This window comes from Miscanthus floridulus, chromosome 1, assembly GCF_019320115.1.
Source record: "Miscanthus floridulus cultivar M001 chromosome 1, ASM1932011v1, whole genome shotgun sequence".
Taxonomy (NCBI): Eukaryota; Viridiplantae; Streptophyta; class Magnoliopsida; order Poales; family Poaceae; genus Miscanthus; species Miscanthus floridulus.
The window spans coordinates 196,975,353-196,994,122 of NC_089580.1; the positions used below are offsets into that span (position 1 = coordinate 196,975,353).

At 45.5% G+C, this 18,770-nt stretch overlaps 1 protein-coding gene and 2 non-coding genes across 3 annotated transcripts; all 3 read left to right on the forward strand.

The window, feature by feature from the left end:
• Positions 1-1,564: 1,564 nt before the first annotated feature.
• Positions 1,565-18,089, forward strand: LOC136469731 (uncharacterized; the record flags this gene model as incomplete). The annotated part of the gene is made up of 6 exons (XM_066467811.1): positions 1,565-1,921; positions 9,131-9,301; positions 9,853-10,065; positions 11,135-11,245; positions 11,773-11,972; positions 18,068-18,089. Coding segments are annotated over exons 1-6 (1,074 nt in total), but the record flags the coding sequence as incomplete, so codon positions are not given.
• On the forward strand, positions 14,222-14,303 carry LOC136512065 (small nucleolar RNA Z196/R39/R59 family). Its single transcript, XR_010772972.1, has one exon. It is a non-coding gene; the product is annotated as a small nucleolar RNA Z196/R39/R59 family (small nucleolar RNA).
• LOC136512318 (small nucleolar RNA F1/F2/snoR5a) lies at positions 14,362-14,499 on the forward strand. The gene has a single exon (XR_010773058.1). It is a non-coding gene; the product is annotated as a small nucleolar RNA F1/F2/snoR5a (small nucleolar RNA).
• Positions 18,090-18,770: the final 681 nt, after the last annotated feature.

Genomic DNA, 18,770 nt, shown 5'->3' on the forward strand with positions numbered 1-18,770 from the left:
TCGCATCTATTAGATACATTGTATTTATTGTATATCCTATCTATTCCATCATGCAGCGAGTTGGTGTCGTTGAGAACGTGTGGCAGTTGTTAGTTAACTTGGGGCCAAGCTCGCGAGTAAGGATCGAGGCCAGACCTTGAAAGTGTCAAAGGCAGTTGTTACCTGTCAGCGGCAGTTGATTCTCTTCAGATTCATCAGATGGCTCGCACGAAGAATGTCGGTGGTGGTCCAGGAGATGAGGATCGGAGGCCCCCGCCTCGCCAGCTTGCAGACCCCAAAGGCAAGGCGACTAAGAAGCTGGCAGTTAGAAAGCACAAGTATCCAGATGCAGATACAACGAGGGCCACCGCAGTTGCAGAGGCCACAGAGTGTGCCGAGAGAGGAGGCACTCGCAGTGGAGTTGTTATTGTAGATCATCTGTCACTAGAGGCGCAGGGTAGACTTGAGCGTATTGAGCATCTTCATGGTAGTCCACCTGGGACTGTCATGATGGTAGGACGACATCTTCCCATTGTGGAGCCTCAACCTCAGGGGGAGTCACAGTAGGAGCCACAGCAGCAGCCCCCACCAGCAGAGCCGACAGAGTAGACTCAGGAGGGCCAGCAGGCCGAGGAGACAGAGTAGGCACCTCAGCCTCAGCTTCGCCGCTCTGGTCATACTCGTGTCCCAGTCACGCCAAGGGCTAACACATAGTGGAGGGGTTCTCGTCCACCACCTAGACCATAGGGTCCGCCTCTAGTGACCCATCTTGACTTGAGGGCTGCCACGGCAAAGCAGGTTCAACAACTGAGATTTGTTGAGTTTGAGGTATGGTTTCCACCGAGGAGGGGTGAGAGAGCTTTAGAGGGCTTCTATACTCCACTGCAGGAGGATTTCTACAATACCTATCTCAACAGTGGGGCAGTTTTCAGATCTCAGAGGGTGTGCCACATTGACTCTATAGTTGCAGCAGCTGGCGAGCACATTCGCCCCTACCTCACATATCTACCAGGGCTATCAGGTTTGATTGGATGGTCCAGACTATATGTTCCATCTTGGGTTTGGCAGTTCTATGCTTCCCTCTGGATTGACCCGCAGCGTAGATATATTCACTTCGCATTCAAAGGAAGAGACTACCGCCTGATGAGCTAGAGGGTCAGGGAGATACTGAGGCTTCAGGAGCAGCCAGTCAGACTTCACGAGGTGTGCTGTGGCCAGATAGCACCCCAGACGCCCTCATGGTGGCAATGTGCCCCCTACGGACTTGGTTCGCCACTGCTTCACTCAGCCCTTTGGAGAGGGATCACGCAGGAACCCCAGTGACCTAAATCCCACTACTCACATACTTGAGGCTATTATGAGGAGGACACTGCTTCCCAGGATGGGATACAGAGAGGGCTTGACTCGGATATAGCTTTGGCTTATCAACTCTCTGATGCAGCAGACAGTTTTTGATATTTGGGATCTTATTCTGTTAGAGATGGAGGACACGATAGCTAAGGGTTTCAGAGGACATAGGTAGCTACCTTATGCTCACTGGATCACATGGCTTATCCACAGGGCAGTCACAGTGAGGTCGCCAGAGATGCTTGCTGAGTACAGTGGTGCCACCACAGAGTTTCCTGTCTATAACATGACACAGATGATCAGGCACAGTACACCTACAGCACCCAGTCAGTCACGTCGACGTCCTGAGGTGCCAGAGTCTACAGCCCAGCAGGATGAGATCATCAGGGGTATTACAGCTACTGAGGAGGAGCAACTTGAGGCTCAGCAGGAGAGGAGCGATCCTAGTGACAGCTCAGATGATGATTACCGGCCTATTCCTCAGATGCCTACACGTCAGCATGACCATGAGGCCGGCAGCTCTAGCTCAGCACCACCTGCCTCGCAGACCAACCCTGCTCTCATTGCTATACTTGAGTGGATGAGGCAGGACCAGGCATGACAGGCTCAGGAGATAGCTGCTATGTTTGCCCAGTTCTAGACTCGATATGATGAGTTCCAGCGGTAGCAACAGGCGATCTAGCAATAGCAGCTAGCTATTCAGCAGCAGACTCAGGCTCTACAGCAGTAGCAGGCCATGTATCAGTAGTAGATACTCATGCAGCAATAGCTCCTTGGATTTATGCAGCATGTAGTGACAGCCATTGGGGCTCCACCTCCACAGCCTTTGCCCCAGCTTGGTCAGGCAGCTACTACTTCGATGACTCTAGCATTACAGCCCAGTGGGCTTCAGAGTCAAGGACAACCACCAGCATAGTATGCTTCTCCTACAGAGCAGGTGTTCCAGTGGTTCGCTTCACCAGTGGTAGCCCCGCTGTTCACTCTATTTCAGACGGGCTTCACACCGGCACAGACATCATCGCTGCTTGAGCCAGATACTTCAGTCTCCAGGAGTCTTGGAGCCTCCTTCAGTGAGTTGACAGGGCAGCCTACACCGCCACATTTGTATGCCCCAGGTCCTTCTACAGTAGCTCCCGTTGCCGTGACTACACAGAGGCTTCCTTCCTTAGTTGCATCTTAAGATCCTACTACAGGCATACCAGTAGAGTCACAGGCAGCACCTGTCCCAGCTCAGACCTAGACCGCTTCAGCAACACTGCCAGCTACAGAGGGTCAGACAGCGTAGAGTTCCGGATTAGATGATGATGGCACCCAGTTCCACCTTGCCCCTCGTACCTCAGCGCTCGGCTCGTCCGCTGTAGTCCCACCGACCGACCCATAGGTTTTGGTGTTTGACGCCAAAGGAGGAGAGGGTTCGAGTATGTTAGGCTTAGGGGGAGCTTAGTTTTTATATTAGCTTATATATTACATTTGGAGTTCTTATGCGTGATACACTATTATGCATTCATCGTGTGTTTACTTTCATGCATTGAACTATATATATATGTGATAGTGATATCTACATGATCGTGATATATGACATGTGTGCTCTCTACTTTGAATTATTTATATGTCATATCACTTGTGTTATGCTCATTTGCCTTTGCTTCCGTGCTTTACTCCGATGCAAATGAGCTTTATTAATTGTACTCATGCTTAATTTATATCTTTTGAGTACATCATGTTGGCTTGGTTTATATAAGCTTGACTAACACCTTTGTTCTTATTGACAAAAGCTTATATGATCCAAGCATGTTAAAAACCTCAACTCTTTCACATACTCGAGGTGGTATTATCATCAATCACCAAAAAGGGGGTGATTGACAGCATCTAGGCCCCTAGTTGGGTTTCGGTGATTAATGACAATACAAGATTACTATGACTAACGTGTGTTTTGCAGAGGCAGTTAAGTTAGGTCATGGTAATAGAGATCGATTGGGCAATCAAAGTGGTCATGCCCCTACGATGGAAATCGTTTCGGTTTTCAAAGGATGGACGACAAGGTTAGGGATGGACTAGTTCCAAGTGTCGATTGGAGTTGGAGAGACACTTAGAGTAGTTTAGGATTTTGTTTTTCCTTTGGCCATACTATTAAGGGGGGTATGAACGGGTAGCTTGACCTAGGTGAGTCTAGTGAGTTAGGTGTGGTGCACACTTGTTAAAACTAGCGCTAGGTAGCTCCTACATATGCCTAAGATCCAATGGAGCAAACTTTATTCAGCTAGAGAGGGTAAATCATGACTGGAAGCGTCCGGTCAGTGCTGACCGGACGCTGGCAGTGTCCGGTCACACTGTAAACCCTGGAGTTCGGGGTGTACTGATCGGAGCGTCCGGTCAACAAGATCGGAGCGTCCGGTCACCCTACAGAGGCACATAACGGTTTGTTTTTCAGCTAGTGTTATAAATACCACCTCCACTCATGTGTGTGGGTACTTTTGCTCATTCCAACAGCTGAGAAACACCTTAGAGAGTGCCAAGAAGAGCAAAGTCCTAGTGAGGTGATTGAGATTTGAGAATCCGAAGAGAGACCTCATTAGTGAAGATCAAGAGTAGCAAAGTGTGCATCCACCTTCTCATTAGGCTTGTCGTGGTCAAGTGAGAGTTCGTGCTTGTTACTCTTGGTGATCGTCATCACCTAGATGCCTTGGTAGTGATTGGGACTTCGGTGATCACCTGGCGGAGCTTGTGGGTGACCCAACTCAAGTTGTGAGCGGTTGTGGGTGATTCACCGCGACGGAGTGTCGAAGAATCAACCCGTAGAGAGCACTTGATCCTTGCGCGGATCAAGGGGGAGCTACACCCTTGCGCGGGTGCTCCAACGTGGACTAGTGGGGAGTGGCGACTCTCCGATACCTCGGCAAAACATCGCCGCGTTCTTTCCTCTCTATTTACTTTGAGCATTTACTTTGTGCAATTCAATTCATGTCTTTACATTCTTAGAATTGCCATGCTAGAGTAGGATTGGAACTTAGGTTGCAAGTGTTTTGTGCGGTAGAACAATTAGAAACACTTTCTAGGCACAAGGGGTTAATTGGGCTAACCATAGGACTTAATTATTGTGAAGAAATTTAGAATTAGCCCAAATCACCCCCTCTCTTGGGCATCTTGATCCTTTCACCAGCAAACATCTGGGCTGATGATGACGATGAAGCATGTGACCTGTTTTTGTATCCAGAAACCCAATAGGCATGAGTAAAAGCCAAGGACGTTGTTCTTTGCAATTTTCTGAGCAATGAGCAGTAATGCATTGGAGGTGTCATCGTACAATTATGACGCCAGGCAATGATTCCAATGATTTTCTGATTGAGATAGTTTTGTAATTACATCTAGCAATCATGTACTTCCTCTGTTCTAAATTATAAGATGTTTTTGCTTCTAGGCACAATGTGCATCTAAGTGCATCATAAAAACTAGTATGTATTAAAAAACCAAAACGTCTGAGTGTTTGGAGAGAGAGGGAATATCTTTTAAGGGGTTTAGACGTATAATCATGTGAAGATCTTTTAAGGCGTTTAGACGTTTAGTCATGTGAAGAAAAAATGAAGTAAGCATCATGACCTCAGAGTTTATAGTTACTTTTTAAGTGCTTTTTCTGTCTAATTAATCAGAAGTACTTAGTGAGAAACTTAGGAATTGCTTCTAGCCGTTTCTGCCTTGAAACGGATCAGCACCAAATAAAAAAAAGTAAGAAGAAAAAGATGGGCTGTGGAGCCAATCAACTTTCATCCCAAACGGAACCAGCGGTTTCGCTAGGAGGAATGAAAATGACACCAGGCACATCTTTTACGGCTAGTTCTACTTCTATCTTCTCTTTTCTCGAGCGTACCTCAGGCACGGATTTCATTAAGTAGAAGCAAACTTTTTTAGTTATAAAGGACTGTCAGGTAATCCTAGAATTACCAGCGCAATCCCACAATCACAAATGATACAACAAGAAAGCACGAGAGAGGGGGCCTCCACCACCAAACCCTTACAGACTGAGCCTATTACAGGAAGACAAAAACACATTGGTAGCCTATAGTGTAGTGTAGCCACGATAGCCACGAGGCGAGCTTCCGGCAACATCCACCAAGGAAGCCAAGGGAGTCGGCACGACAACAGCGGCAAAGCATCCGCTCGAGAAACGACCACGATGCCCAAGCATCCACCGGAAAAGGACCATTACGGCAAAGCATCCGTAATGAGGGCCATCACACGCTCTGCAGCTGAATAAGCGTGGAGACCAAAGCGACGAGGTGGCCAAGCATCCACCTAGGCAGCAACAACGGCAAAGCATCTGCCAAAGAACCAAACGACAGCGGCAACGTCAAACACCGAAGGACAAACCAATGCGAAGATAGAGTTGAAGCACAGATAGGCACAACAAGGCAGATAGCAACACCGACGAACGACACGCGGGGAAGAGAGTTGTGGCAGCTGGAGTGCCCCAATCGAAGCCTTCAAGAAGGGGATGACATCCGCGGATGCCAACATCGTTCGGAGAAGCACAGGCCGAATTTTCATCCATAAGATGATCAGAGCATCGGCGACACCTTCAAGAAGGTAGGTGACACGTGCTGCGCCAACGCCGTTGGCCTAGATGAACACCCTAGCAGCAGAGCCGATGGCACCCGCCCAAGGCCACGGGCCGGCCAGCCGGCAGCAGGCCACTGCTGCCCAGCTATTGAGCCAGCCGCCCCAGGACGCAGCCGGGCCGATCCGGCCGCCACAAGCCTCGGACGGACAGCTGGCCGCCGTCCGCCGCGACGCAGGAAGCTAGGCCACAAGACCACCCATCCCATGCCGCAGCGGTAGTGGAGAAGCAGCCGCATCCAGCGTCCACCGCCCTGACCCCAATGAGCCAAGCACGCGCTGGCGCAGATCGGGGGGGGGGGGGGGGAGGCCAGATCCGGCCCCGAGGAGCCCGGATCTGACCCACCGGCTGGCGAGCTCACTGGAGAACCACCGGGAAAGGGTATGGAGGTGGAGGAGTTGGAAAGGGGGGGGGGAGAGGAAGTGGCTGCGGCGGGCACCACTTTTCAGGCCGCCGCCGCCACACACCGGAGGGCAGCGATAGCGGCCGGAGGGAAGACTAGGAGGGGGAGGCCCTAGGGGCGCCGAGGTGGTCGCCCCGAGTCGCCCTTGGGGAGCACTCGGGGAAAGGAGAGGGTTCTCCTACTTCTATCCGTAAGAGCATTTTGTAAGACATTGCATAAAGTGAGCATAGGTGCAGCCTCTAGCAGCCCAATCATTTTTTTTTAAAGAAAACGCTCAATCAGTCAATATATGAATAACATGCGCTGGACACTGGACAGTACCATTTTAATCATTTTCTAGTTAATGTTTGCTTTCTTTACAAGGACTATCCACACTGCAGGAACATTAGAACATCCAAGTTCAGATCTGTTCCTTAAAGTTTTCACCTGCGGTGTTATTACGTAAGATTGTAATACAGTAGTCTAGTTTCTAACCTGTGGGGAGGTACATCCTTTAAAACAAGGGAGCCAGCAGCAATCATGGCACCTTCGCCTACATTGATATTGCCAAGGATAGTAGCACCAGCTCCAATAAGAGCTCCCTGACCGATCTTGGGGTGCCTGTCTCCATGTTCCTTGCCAGTACCTCCAAGTGTAACACCCTGTACCAAAGGTCAGACTCATAAGATGGTGAAATTTCGTTCTTCTTACGACTTTCCCTAAGCGCGTGTTTAGTTGCCCAAACTTTGGAATTTGGGCTACTGTAACACTTTCGTTTTTATTTGGCAAATAGTGTTCAATCGTGGACTAATTAAGCTCAAAACGTTCGTCTCGCAATTTCCAACCAAACTGTGCAATTAATTTTTTTTCGTCTACATTTAATGCTCACCGCAAGATTCGATGTGATGGGTACTGTAACACTTTTTTGAAAGTTAGGGTGAGAACTAAACACGGCGCTAAGAAAGCTTTGGAGTCTTGGTGTGCATGTACACCCAGACGATCCTGGTTCAAGTCCTCGTCAAGACGAATTTGGGTGTCTATTTTTTTTAAATGAAATACCACCTAGTTCCTCGTGGTTGGTCTAGTTTTTTTAACTATGAAAAAAGGAACCGGCATGAAAATATATAGAAATAGGGCAATCAGGGCGTACTTATAGGATACAGATGTGAATCTAGCCAAGCGAGGACAAAGTTCATTTAAGATTTACGAAAAAAAAAAACTGAAGGGAAAATAGTAATGCGATACTGCAAAGCAAGCATACATATGCCCCTAACGTTTCCCCACCTTTTTCCCATTTTACTTGTATATGCACACATCAAAAAGGTTTCTCATGCCTCTAGAATCTAGACAAAAATGAAAAAAATCTTCTGAACTTAATTGAATGGGTCCCAATTACACACACACAGAAATATTTATTGAATAAATACAAATGTGTGCATAGAAATCATTTAAGGAACAAACATAATCCAACAAGTCTACTTAATTTGGAATATTACAGTCTGAAGTTTATATCTAGTTCGTATATTATATCATCATAGAATAATACTGTATAGGCTTGCCAAGTTCGTATAGGCTTTGGGGGCGGCTTGTTGGGTGGCGGCGCGTCGGGGAGGGCTCGGGCGGGTGAATGCAGAGCAATACGGAGGGCAAGGCTCGGTATTGAAGATGAGGGGATGCAAGTATAGTGAATATCCTTCGTATTGGGGTCAAATTTTCAATTCCGAATTCTTAAGTATCCAAACAGCGGCGCTACTCAATACCAATTCCAAATTCTGAGGCTGAATACCTACATCCAAACTGGGTATTAGTCTTTTTGTTATTTTTTGGCACTTTGTATGAAAATTTTTGATTTACTTTATTCATGGGGACCTCACATTGTAGTATCACTAATATCCTGTCTTCGTTATTGCATCAGAAAGAATGAATGTTGATGCTCGACCTTTTTTCTGACCTTGGAATATGAGGTCACAAGGGACGTACAAGGGAACATCCCTTGGTGTATGCTTTTCACGGATGATGTAGTGCTAGTTGATGAAAGCCGGACAGGAGTGAATCAGAAATTGAAGTTATCGCGGGAGACTTTGGAGTCCAAAGGTTTTAGACTCAGTATGAGATGTGACTTCGGCACTACTACTCGGAAGGAGGAAGATATTAGTTTGGAAGGTCAAGTAGTGCCTAGGAAGGATACATTTCGATATTTAGGATCAATGCTACAGAGAGACGGGGATATTGATGAAGATGTTAGCCATAGAATCAAAGCAGGGTGGATGAAGTGACGCCAAACATCTGGTGTCTTATGTGACAATAGGGTACCACAGAAGCTAAAAGATAAGTTTTATAGGAGGACGATTAGACCTGCTATGTTGTATGGTGCTGAATGTTGGCCTACGAAAAGACGACATGTTCAACAGATAAGTGTCATTGAAATACATATGTTGCGTTGGGTTTGCTGTCATGCAAGAAGGGATCGAGTTCGGAACGATGATATACGTGATAGATTAGGGGTAGCACCAATTGAAGAAAAGCTTGTCCAACACCGGTTGAGATGGTTTGGACATGTCCAACGGAGACCTCCAGATGCACCGATGCGTAGTAGAATCCTAAGTCAGGATAGTAACTTGACGAGAGGCAGACGAAGACCGAAGTTGACTTAGGCAGATGCAATAAAAGGAGACTTGAAATGATGTAATATATCCAAAGACTTAGCCTTAGATAGGAGTGCTTGGAAAATAACTATTCACGTGCCTGAACCTTGATGGTTTCTGTTGGATTTCAACTCTAGGCTACCCCAACTTGTTTGGGATTTAAAGGCTTTGTTGTTGTTGTTGAAATACTGGGAGGATTTACTTTGTAAGCTAAATAAGATGAGAAGATATATGAGAATAGTTGTGTCTCTTGCAGGCTCTTGTTTGTCAGCTGCCATCCCACTTCTCTCTTCGATTAAGGAAACGACATGTCTTGTGGCCCTTGACGTTGCGGAGGTATTGTCTTTTTCTGTAAGGACAATGCGTTTTAATAAATTGAAGTTTTGATTTTTATTTCATTCTTTTACTTGAAGGATAACATCAACTTCTTAATAATTTATATGGCCTTGTCTTTTTCATGTGCTTGCACTGTTTTCTTTGCTATTCTTTCAGCCATTATTTGCAATGATATTCCAAATATTAATTTTTATTAACTTGGTCAATATACTGTTTGTTCTTTATACAATGAATTACTAGTGTATGCCTATACAATACCGTGGGATAGCTATGTAAAGTTATTTGTTTTCCAATTTTTGTATTAATGGGATAACACTGTATTTTTTTATCATTCCAACTGATTTTGCAGTCTTTCTACCTTATCTTACTTGGAGACATAGTTCTCATGCCATAATCTATACTGTCAACTTTGTTAAAAAAAAAGTATCGGTGAAAAAAAATCCTGCAATGTTACATTAGTAACATATACCTCAAATTTCCTTTTTCGTCCCAGTGCAGAAGTTATTTCTGACAGTTGTAGGCATAACATCAATGTTATCTACTGTCTCCAGAATGCCACTATATCTATTGCCAAGGTTGAGGAGGCTTATAAGTGTGAGTGTCAAAGCAAAGGAGTTATTGAGGAGGCCATCCAGTTTCTTTCATTTGACGAGCTTCTTGATGGTACAGATGCTACTGAAGATGTCGATGAAAATAGGCTACTCCCAGCAATGAACAAACTATGGCCTTACTTGGTTATCTGTCTAAGGAACAAGATCTCAGTGGTAGGTTTTTTCACATCTGGTTGTTTTCCATTTTGTAAGTTCTGTTGGTTGTTTATTATCGTTTGATTTGATTCATCAATGTTAGTTTTTTTTCATGTCTTCCTTGCACGAAACCAGCCATTTTTCATGTTCGCTTGGTCGTAAACGATCGTAAATTTTTAGCCAGAACAATATTTTTCTCTCGCACCAAACCAGCCAGCAGTAATAATCCACGATCGTATACGATCGTTTCATCCCCAGCCGAACAGGCTGACGGTTCTTGGGTTTTGATCTACATATGTCATACAGCTGTTTGACTAGGACTAGACATGTGGTGTAGGGGACTAGTCCCCCTCTTTTCTTTTATTAGTTTTCATTATGGGTCACCCAATATGGTTTTGAACATTATTCAGGTAGAACATCTGAATTTGATACAGTGCATGATGTTGCCTACTTTAGCTTTTAGTCCAACTCCTTGATTCTTCATATCTTCCATAATATTTCTTTAAGGTTTAGTTGTATTCTAATCATGGAACAGGTAGTTTGCAACAGAAGGAAACCTAATTTATATGTTTGTGCTTGGGTCAGGAATTATAGTGGTCAGTTTGGATATCTATCGATTTTTGACATACTCCCTCCATTTTTATTTAGATGTCGTATCTGCCTTTGTGCACAGACCAAGGAGGAGATTAACGCTGAGTTAATCCTTCTTGTTTTTCTGCTCTGTGGGATTAATGCTACATCATACTCAGTACCTGTGTCCCTCTCCTGCATGCAGATTTAATTATTCCGCAGAAGGATCTAGGCGTCTTAACTACACAACTCTCCTAATGAAGCGCCTAGACCAAAATACGACATGCAATTGCGACTTTTTTTTTCAAAAAAACTGATACAACATCTAAATAAAAACAGAGGGAGTATAGTCAATACACAGTAAATTTATATGTGTTTATATTTTCTTGGCTCCTGGACTTCAGTTTTCATGTTACATTTAGTTTATGGGGTATCTGCTTTTGCTCTAACTTTAACCTGATTGTATGCTACCTTCCTGAGGTGTAAGTTATTCACTTGCCATACTGTTGTTTTGGAGCCGGTTGTTACGAAGTGCACCGAAGTGTTGAGTAGAGCAATTGGCATATCTGGCGGCGATTTTTATGTACGCCGGTTTCATAAGGATGGATCTACTGCTGGGAGGTTGCTGGCTTTAGGCTGTGTTTAGTTGGGTGAAATTTAGGAATTTAGCTACTGTAGCACTTTCGTTTTTATTTGACAATTAGTATTCAATCATGGACTAATTAGGCTCAAAACGTTCGGTCTCGCGATTTCCAACCAAACTGTGCAATTAGTTTTTTTTCGTCTACATTTAATGCTCCATGCACGTATCGCAAGATTCGATGTGATGGCTACTGTACTAGGATGAAAACGGATCAGATACGGACGGATATCACCGATATTACATTTGTTTTCATATTTTTGTCCGGATTCGGATTCGAATACGGATAGTGTCAACTATGTCGGATAGGATACGATTGGATATCGACATCATAAATATGCGATTTGAGTATTCGGATACGGATATGGTATCGGATGTTGGATATCCGGACTCGGATACGGACAGATCTCAACCCCTCTAAACGGATTCGGTTTCGAATACGGTCGAAAAATATCCGTACCGTTTTCATCCCTAAGTGTAGCACTTTTTAGAAAAAGTTTTTGAAACTAAACCAGGCCTTATCTCCGTTCGGACGAATGTCAAAGATGGATGGAAAAGCAATAATTTTACCATATTGGGATACCTCGCTTACCTCAGAGAAACCTATGGCGGAGATCTCCAGCCAAAAGATTCAGATTACAGTCCTGGACATGATCGCTGCAATATCTTCGAACAAGAGAAGTGCTGTTGCACTAGAAAGTGTACTGGCCCCTGTTTAGTTGCACCTAAAATATCAAATTTTTCAAGATTCCCCGTCATATCGAATCTTTGACGCATGCATGAAACATTAAATATAAATAAAAAATAAAACTAATTACACAGTTTAGACGAAATCCACGAGACGAATCTTTTAAACCTAATTAGACTATGATTAGACACTAATTGCTAAATAACAACGAAAACGCTACAATAGCGTTTTGCCAAAAATTTTGGCATCCAAACTGGCCCTGGCATTGCCTATAGTAATTTGACAGGTTTGCAGGAAGCTGCTGGGCATTGGCAGGCCTTGCCTGTATAGATGCTGAGGCCTCGTTTAGTTCTAAAAAGTTTTCCCAAAAAGAGCTACGGTATCCATTACATCGAATCTTGTGATACGTACATAGAGTATTAAATGTAGATGAAAAAAAACTAACTACACAGTTTGGTTGGAAATCGCGAGACGAACGTTTTGAGCCTAATTAGTCCATGATTAATACTAATTGCCAAATAAAAACAAAAGTTAGTTCATGATTAAATACTAATTGTCAAATAAAAATGAAAATGATACGGTAGCCAAATTCTCAAATTTCACCCCACTAAACACAGCCTGACCTTGTCTGGCTTCTGCCGGCGGATGTGTACTACTCCCTCCGTCCCATTGAGTTTGTCGTTTGAAAACCGTGCCCCTCTCACAATCCCGGTTCCCGAGCGACAAACTCAATGGGACGGAGGGAGTACACTACTACTCACTAAACCAAAGGGAACCTTTACTGCCCAACCAAGATCTAGCGCTGATATCAGATCTTTTGCCCCCTCCAATGTCTTCGAGAGAATGCCTCTTTGTACAGTATGGAGGCGAGGGTGTCAGGTGTGATGTAGATCCCTCATCTGTTCATGAGGTGTTCAGAAGGATGCAGGATGTGTGATCCTGTGACTTGAAAATCAGGTAGAGTCCATAGCTTTCCAACTATACTGACATGTTTTCTTTTTCACATTTCATTACTTAAGAATTCTAATTTCTTTTTCAGGTTCCTGATCCTTTGTCTATCTGTAACCTTGCTGAGGGTTTTTTTTTGTCATGCTAGCAGCCTGTGTCACACATTGAACATAATATCACCTCACTACTGGAAACTCGAATTGCCCTATGGGTGACGAATTTTTCTATGCGTTTTTTTTCTGTACGCACAGAAAATTTACGATTATTCTGTCGGTTTCAAAATATCCTGACAGAAAAATACGAAAACCCACACGGAAAAATCAGCACTCACAGAAAAATACAATTTATTCTGTCGGTCCTTTAAAAACGCACAGAAAAAATATATGCACGCACAGAAAAAATATATGCTCACATAGGATAAATAAAAAAACAATGAAGTCCTAACCCTAACCCGCCGGCCGCCGCCCCCAAATACCCTCGCACGCACGCACTCGCGGACTCGCCTGCTCGGCTCTCCTCACGCACGCACACGCAGCGCCGCCGCAGCAGCTACGAACGCACGCCCGCCCCGTCGTCTTCTTCTTCCCCGGTGGGCTGCCGCCCCTCCCCTCCCCTTCTTCACCCAACCCTATCGCCCTTCCTCCCCCGTCGGCGCCCCGCCCTTCCCTCTTCTTCTTCCCTGGCGGGCGGCCGCCCCTCCCCTCCCCCTTCTTCACCCGACCGGATCCGACCCTCCCTCTTCCAGATCCGGCCAGTGGTTGCGGTGGTGGTGGTGGTGGCCAGTGGCGGGGCGTGGTGGTGGTGGCGGCCCTCCCCTCCCCCTTCTTCTCCCCCACCGACGCCTCTCCCCTCCCCCTTCTTCTTCCATGGCAGGTGCCCCTCCCCTCCCCCTTCTTCACCCGGGCGGATCTAGCCTTCCCTCTCCCAGATCCGGCCGGTGGCTGCGGCGGCGGCGGTGGTGGTGGTGGCCGACGGCGGGGCGTGGTGGTGTCGGCGGCCCTCCCCTCCCCCTTCTTCTCCCCCGCCGGCACCCCTCCCCTCCCCCTTCTTCCCCGACGGGTGCCCCTCCCCTCCCCCTTCTTCACCCGGCCGGATCCGGCCCTCCCTGTCCCAGATCCGGCCGGTGGCTGGCGGCGGGGCGTGGTGGTGGCGGCGGCCCTCCCCTCCTCCCTCTTCTCCCCCGTCGGTGCCCCTCCCCTCCCCCTTCTTCTCCCCCGGCGGGTGCCCCTCCCCTCCCCCTTCTTCACCCGGCCGGATCCGGACCTCCCTCTCCCGGATCCGGCCGGTGGCTGCGGTGGTGGTGGTTGTTGGTTGTTGTATTTTTTATGTGCAATCTGTGATGCAAATTCCTATTTCCTGAATCACTATGATTTTTGCAACAAAAATCACCATATTTCGGCTGAGATTGCACCGCAAATTTAGTTTTTATTGCATTCAGAGTATGTTTTCTAGTGTAATTTATTGTAGTCAATGCCATTTGGTATCTGACTTGCAGTCATTCTGTGTGATTGTGTCTCGAAACATGGCAGAATACAAGGGAGAACGGATCTTGCGACACTGGTTGCTTATTTATGAGTTTCTAGTTACTATATGCCCGTTTACATGTTCTGATTGTTCTAATGATCATCAGCCTGTTCGGTTGGCTGGTTTGTATCGTTGCTGTTTCGTGAAGAAGTACTGCTGGCTGGTTTGTGTGAGAGAAAAATACTGTTCCGGCTAGAAATTTATGATCGTTTACGACAAGCCACAGCCAAACGAACAGGCTGCATGACTGAAAAAACTGATGATTATTTTTTCTTAGCTAGTTAGCCAGCTAGGTGTAATTTGTTTTCTAAATATAGTCTTTTGTTTTTTCTTAGCTAGCTAACCAGCTAGTGTAATTTGTTTTCTGAATACAGTCTTACTATTATTATTGGAGTTCACTTGATTGGCCTTTCTGCTAGTGGCATCTTGACTGAAAACTGATGTGAATGGATTAGTAGCATACTTAATAGTGAAGTAGTTGATAAGTAGAGCTTTGAAATTTCTTTGGTGTTTATTTTTTCATTCAAATTGCTTTATTTAAAAATTAGTAGGTCAGATTGTTCACATCTTGTAACCTACTGTGGCCAAAAGAGACGCGTGTAGGAGCCCGATGAAATTATTTCGCCGCCGCGCCAGCCCAAACTACCGCCCTGAGCCACCACGTTGCACGCTGACCTGAAGGGCAGCAGCCCCCTCCGCCGTCTTACGTGCTCATCTTTTCTTGATTTATTTCTCATCTTCAGATCCCCAATCAATTTTGCATCTTGTATTTTTTTTTTGCCCTTGTTAATTGATGCGCATCTGACTTGATTTTGCCCGCCGTGGCATTTGAAATGCAGTGGGGGCTTCTTTGTTGTTGCAGCACCGGACGAGCCGGAGCAACTCTAGCTTCTGGACCACCAACTCTGCAGCCCGTCTGGAAGAACAATTGGGCTCTCACTGACGGACAACAAGGTCTGACCATGGCCACCATGTAGCATATATGCTGTGGAGAATTGACTGCTCTCTGGTTGCTAGCTATTGCGATTCCTGCAACAATATTACACCATCGAAGCCTTGGTCGTAGTAGTGACCTGAGGATTTTGCTTCCAATCCTTTCAAGGCTTGCATCTAGATGTGCTTTTGATTGATTTCCTGTGACTATTTTTGCTTCTATATATATGCAGATTAATTCACTTGTCATATAATTTTGTCAATGAATTTTGCTCCTCTATTTTGCACAAATTTAGACATAACACAAATTTCCAGTGACTAATTTTGCTATAGCTGCTCTATTTTTCATTGTGATTCACTGGTTATGGTGTGCTAGCTGTATAGGAAATCTATTTGTTATTATGTCTTTTAGTGGTCAACTACTAGCTGTATAGGAATTTTTATTTTGTTTGACAAGCAATTTGTTATGTCTCAATTTGTAATAGGTTTCTCACTGTGATCTGCTGCTATGTATCTTTTGTACTGTTATTTTTAACATATGTCTGCAGTCTTTTACTATCTGCTGCTTTCTACTGTTATATTTGACATATATATGCAGTCATTTTTCTACTTGTATTGTTATATTTAACATATGTATGCAGTATTTTTTCTCGTGCTTGTATTGTTGCATTTAAAAGTTTGCTACTAACATGATGTTGCAAGGAGATGCAGTCCTTCAATCATCGAACGGATAGGATAGGCGACCAAGATCATGTGATGTCTCAAATGACATCATCTACACGTAACCTGGATGCTATGAATGAATGTGCTGAACATTTAGACTCCATCTTTATATGTTATGATGAAATTACTGTATGGACAGTTCATATTTTAATATGATATTGCTACTGTTTCCAAATAATTATTGTATCCAATTTGCCATATGGGTAAGTGTATATTATTCTGTCGGTGGTCTGTTAACACCTGACAGAAAAATACAAATTTTCTGTGCGTTCACCTAACCCGACAGAAAAATATAAAATTTTCCAATGAGTGCACCTCTGCAACTCTGACGTGACATCACTAATAGAAAAATGATTTTTCTGTCGATTTTTTTCTTTTTCTGTGAGGAATAATGCACATAAATTTTATTTTTAATATGGCTGAACATAAATTTTCTGTGCGTGTAACACCCACAGAAAAAATGTTTCTGACGACGAACACACAGAACAATTGAATTTTTCTGTTATTATATTTCCGTGTGTATTTTTCTGAGGGTACACCGTTAGAAAACCATTTTTTTGACGGTATTCGTATTTTTCTGTGTGTTTTCGCACACACAGAAGAATACGAGTTTCCAGTAGTGCCTGCTATAGAGAATGGTAAACTTTTTCAGAAATTTTCTCACACCGAAATCAGATGATTGAGATGGAAGAAATATATACATAAACAGGAGAAACAATATAACACCCTCGGTGTTACACTGTACAGTCTTTTGCTATAACACTACATGAGCATTATATTTATGTGTAAATGTGCGTAATATAGGGTGCAAAGTAATGTACGTAACTTGAAACGTTCATCAAAAACGTAAAACAGATGTTATATTTCATGTCGCGTTGTATCATTTAGGGTTTAAACGAATTTTTATTGAACGAAAATGCTATAGAACGCATATACGACACTTTAATAAAGTCTGTAGTATAAGCTTTATAGGTGACGATGAAATACTTTAGGTCACAAAAGGAATTCACTAGCTAGCATATCGAATAACATGGAAATCGAATTCGACGCGAATCCGATTGAAACTTAGTCGAATTTCCTAAGTCGGAAAATGGTTTGACAAGGCCATGTTTGGTAATTTTTGTAGGCAAATTGGATTAACAAGTAGTATAATTTCATGGCTGGTTTTAGTAGCTTGATATGCCTTCTTGAGTATAGAATAGGTGGTTTAGCAATGGGATCATTGAGTTAGGTTTTTGGGACGCTTTAAAAAGCGTGCAAGGCAGTTCCCGGCCGGCTTCAGCATCTGGACGCGGTCACCATGCCTCGATCCGGCTCAGCGCCGCAGCACTGGCTTGCCCAAGCGTGCACACCCGCACTGTCGTTGCCGCGCCCTGGCATGTGACTCATGCACGCATGCACACGCCGCGCCCGGCGGGCCTGGCCACTCGGCCACCACCGCCATTGTCGCGGGCCCGCTGCCCTGGCCAGTCTGTTGCCGCCTGCTTTGCCATGTCGCTGCCTGTGTTGCGTCATGTCACCACGCTGCTGCTAGCCACGGCCGCGAGTACTGAGTCACCCGCGTGCACTCTGCCACCATCGTCGCGTCCGCCTGAGCCGCTCTGCCACTTCGCGCTCACCTGTGTGGGACTGTGCGTGCGTAGCCACACTTGGCCTGCTGCGGCCGGCACATGGCCCTACCCGCATGTCGCCTTGCCGCGCGTGGGCTTGCCCCTCCTACACATTGCCATCTCATCTATGCTCGATGCGACGCTACGCTGCTACCCCTCCCTAGACCGACGCTAGCCACTGCGGCACACAGGGCTGAGCCGCTGTCGGTTTGCGAGTTATGGCAATGCGGCCAACTGTCGACAGAATATCGTCGGCAGTCCACCGAGGGGCACCCCGTGATGGTAGATTGATCGGTAGAGGAGCGTGTAATCGAGAACAAGAAGGCAACAGAGACACACGAGTTATACAGGTTCAGGCCATCGGTACGACATAATACCTTACTCCTGTGGTCTGTTGGTTTGCATTAGCTATCGTATGATTTGCCGTGAATTCGTAGGGGGTCCCTGCCCGCCTTATATGGTCTGGGGGGCAAGGTTATAAGTCGGTTAGATCTGAGAGATAACCGGAAAGTAATAACAGATTACAAGAAACATGGGATCGTATATATCCTATCAGATCTCGTAACATCTTTAGGATATCCTCTCCGTGCCTTGTGGGGGTCGCCGAACAGAATCGTGCCCCGCAAGGCTCCTTCTTGCGGGCTGGACCACCCCTGGAGGCACAACCCATGTGACCTGCCGTGGGTATCCGGGGTCGTACCCCCCACAGCTAGTCCCCGAGAGCCTTGTACCCGTTGCGCAACGCCGTCTTGAGACTTTCCGAGCAGGTGCGAACCAAAACCGAGCTGTCCAAATCATGGTCCAACCACCATAAGGAGTAGCCGATCAGTTGTGAGCAACTGCCGAGCAGTGTACAACATCGCCGAGCAGTGTGTTCCGAGCACGGCTTGTCATAAGGGTGTAAGGAGCTCAAGTCCAAAATTAAAAATTCATGCATGGTAAAGTGAAGTGTGCCCACTTAGAATCCGAAAACAATGGTAAAGATACCTGGTTTATCCTTTGGATGCTCGGAGGCTTTCAGAAAAACAAACACATTCACCGCAAGGTGAAGTGTGCCCACTTAGTCCCCGAGCCTGACAGTAGGTGA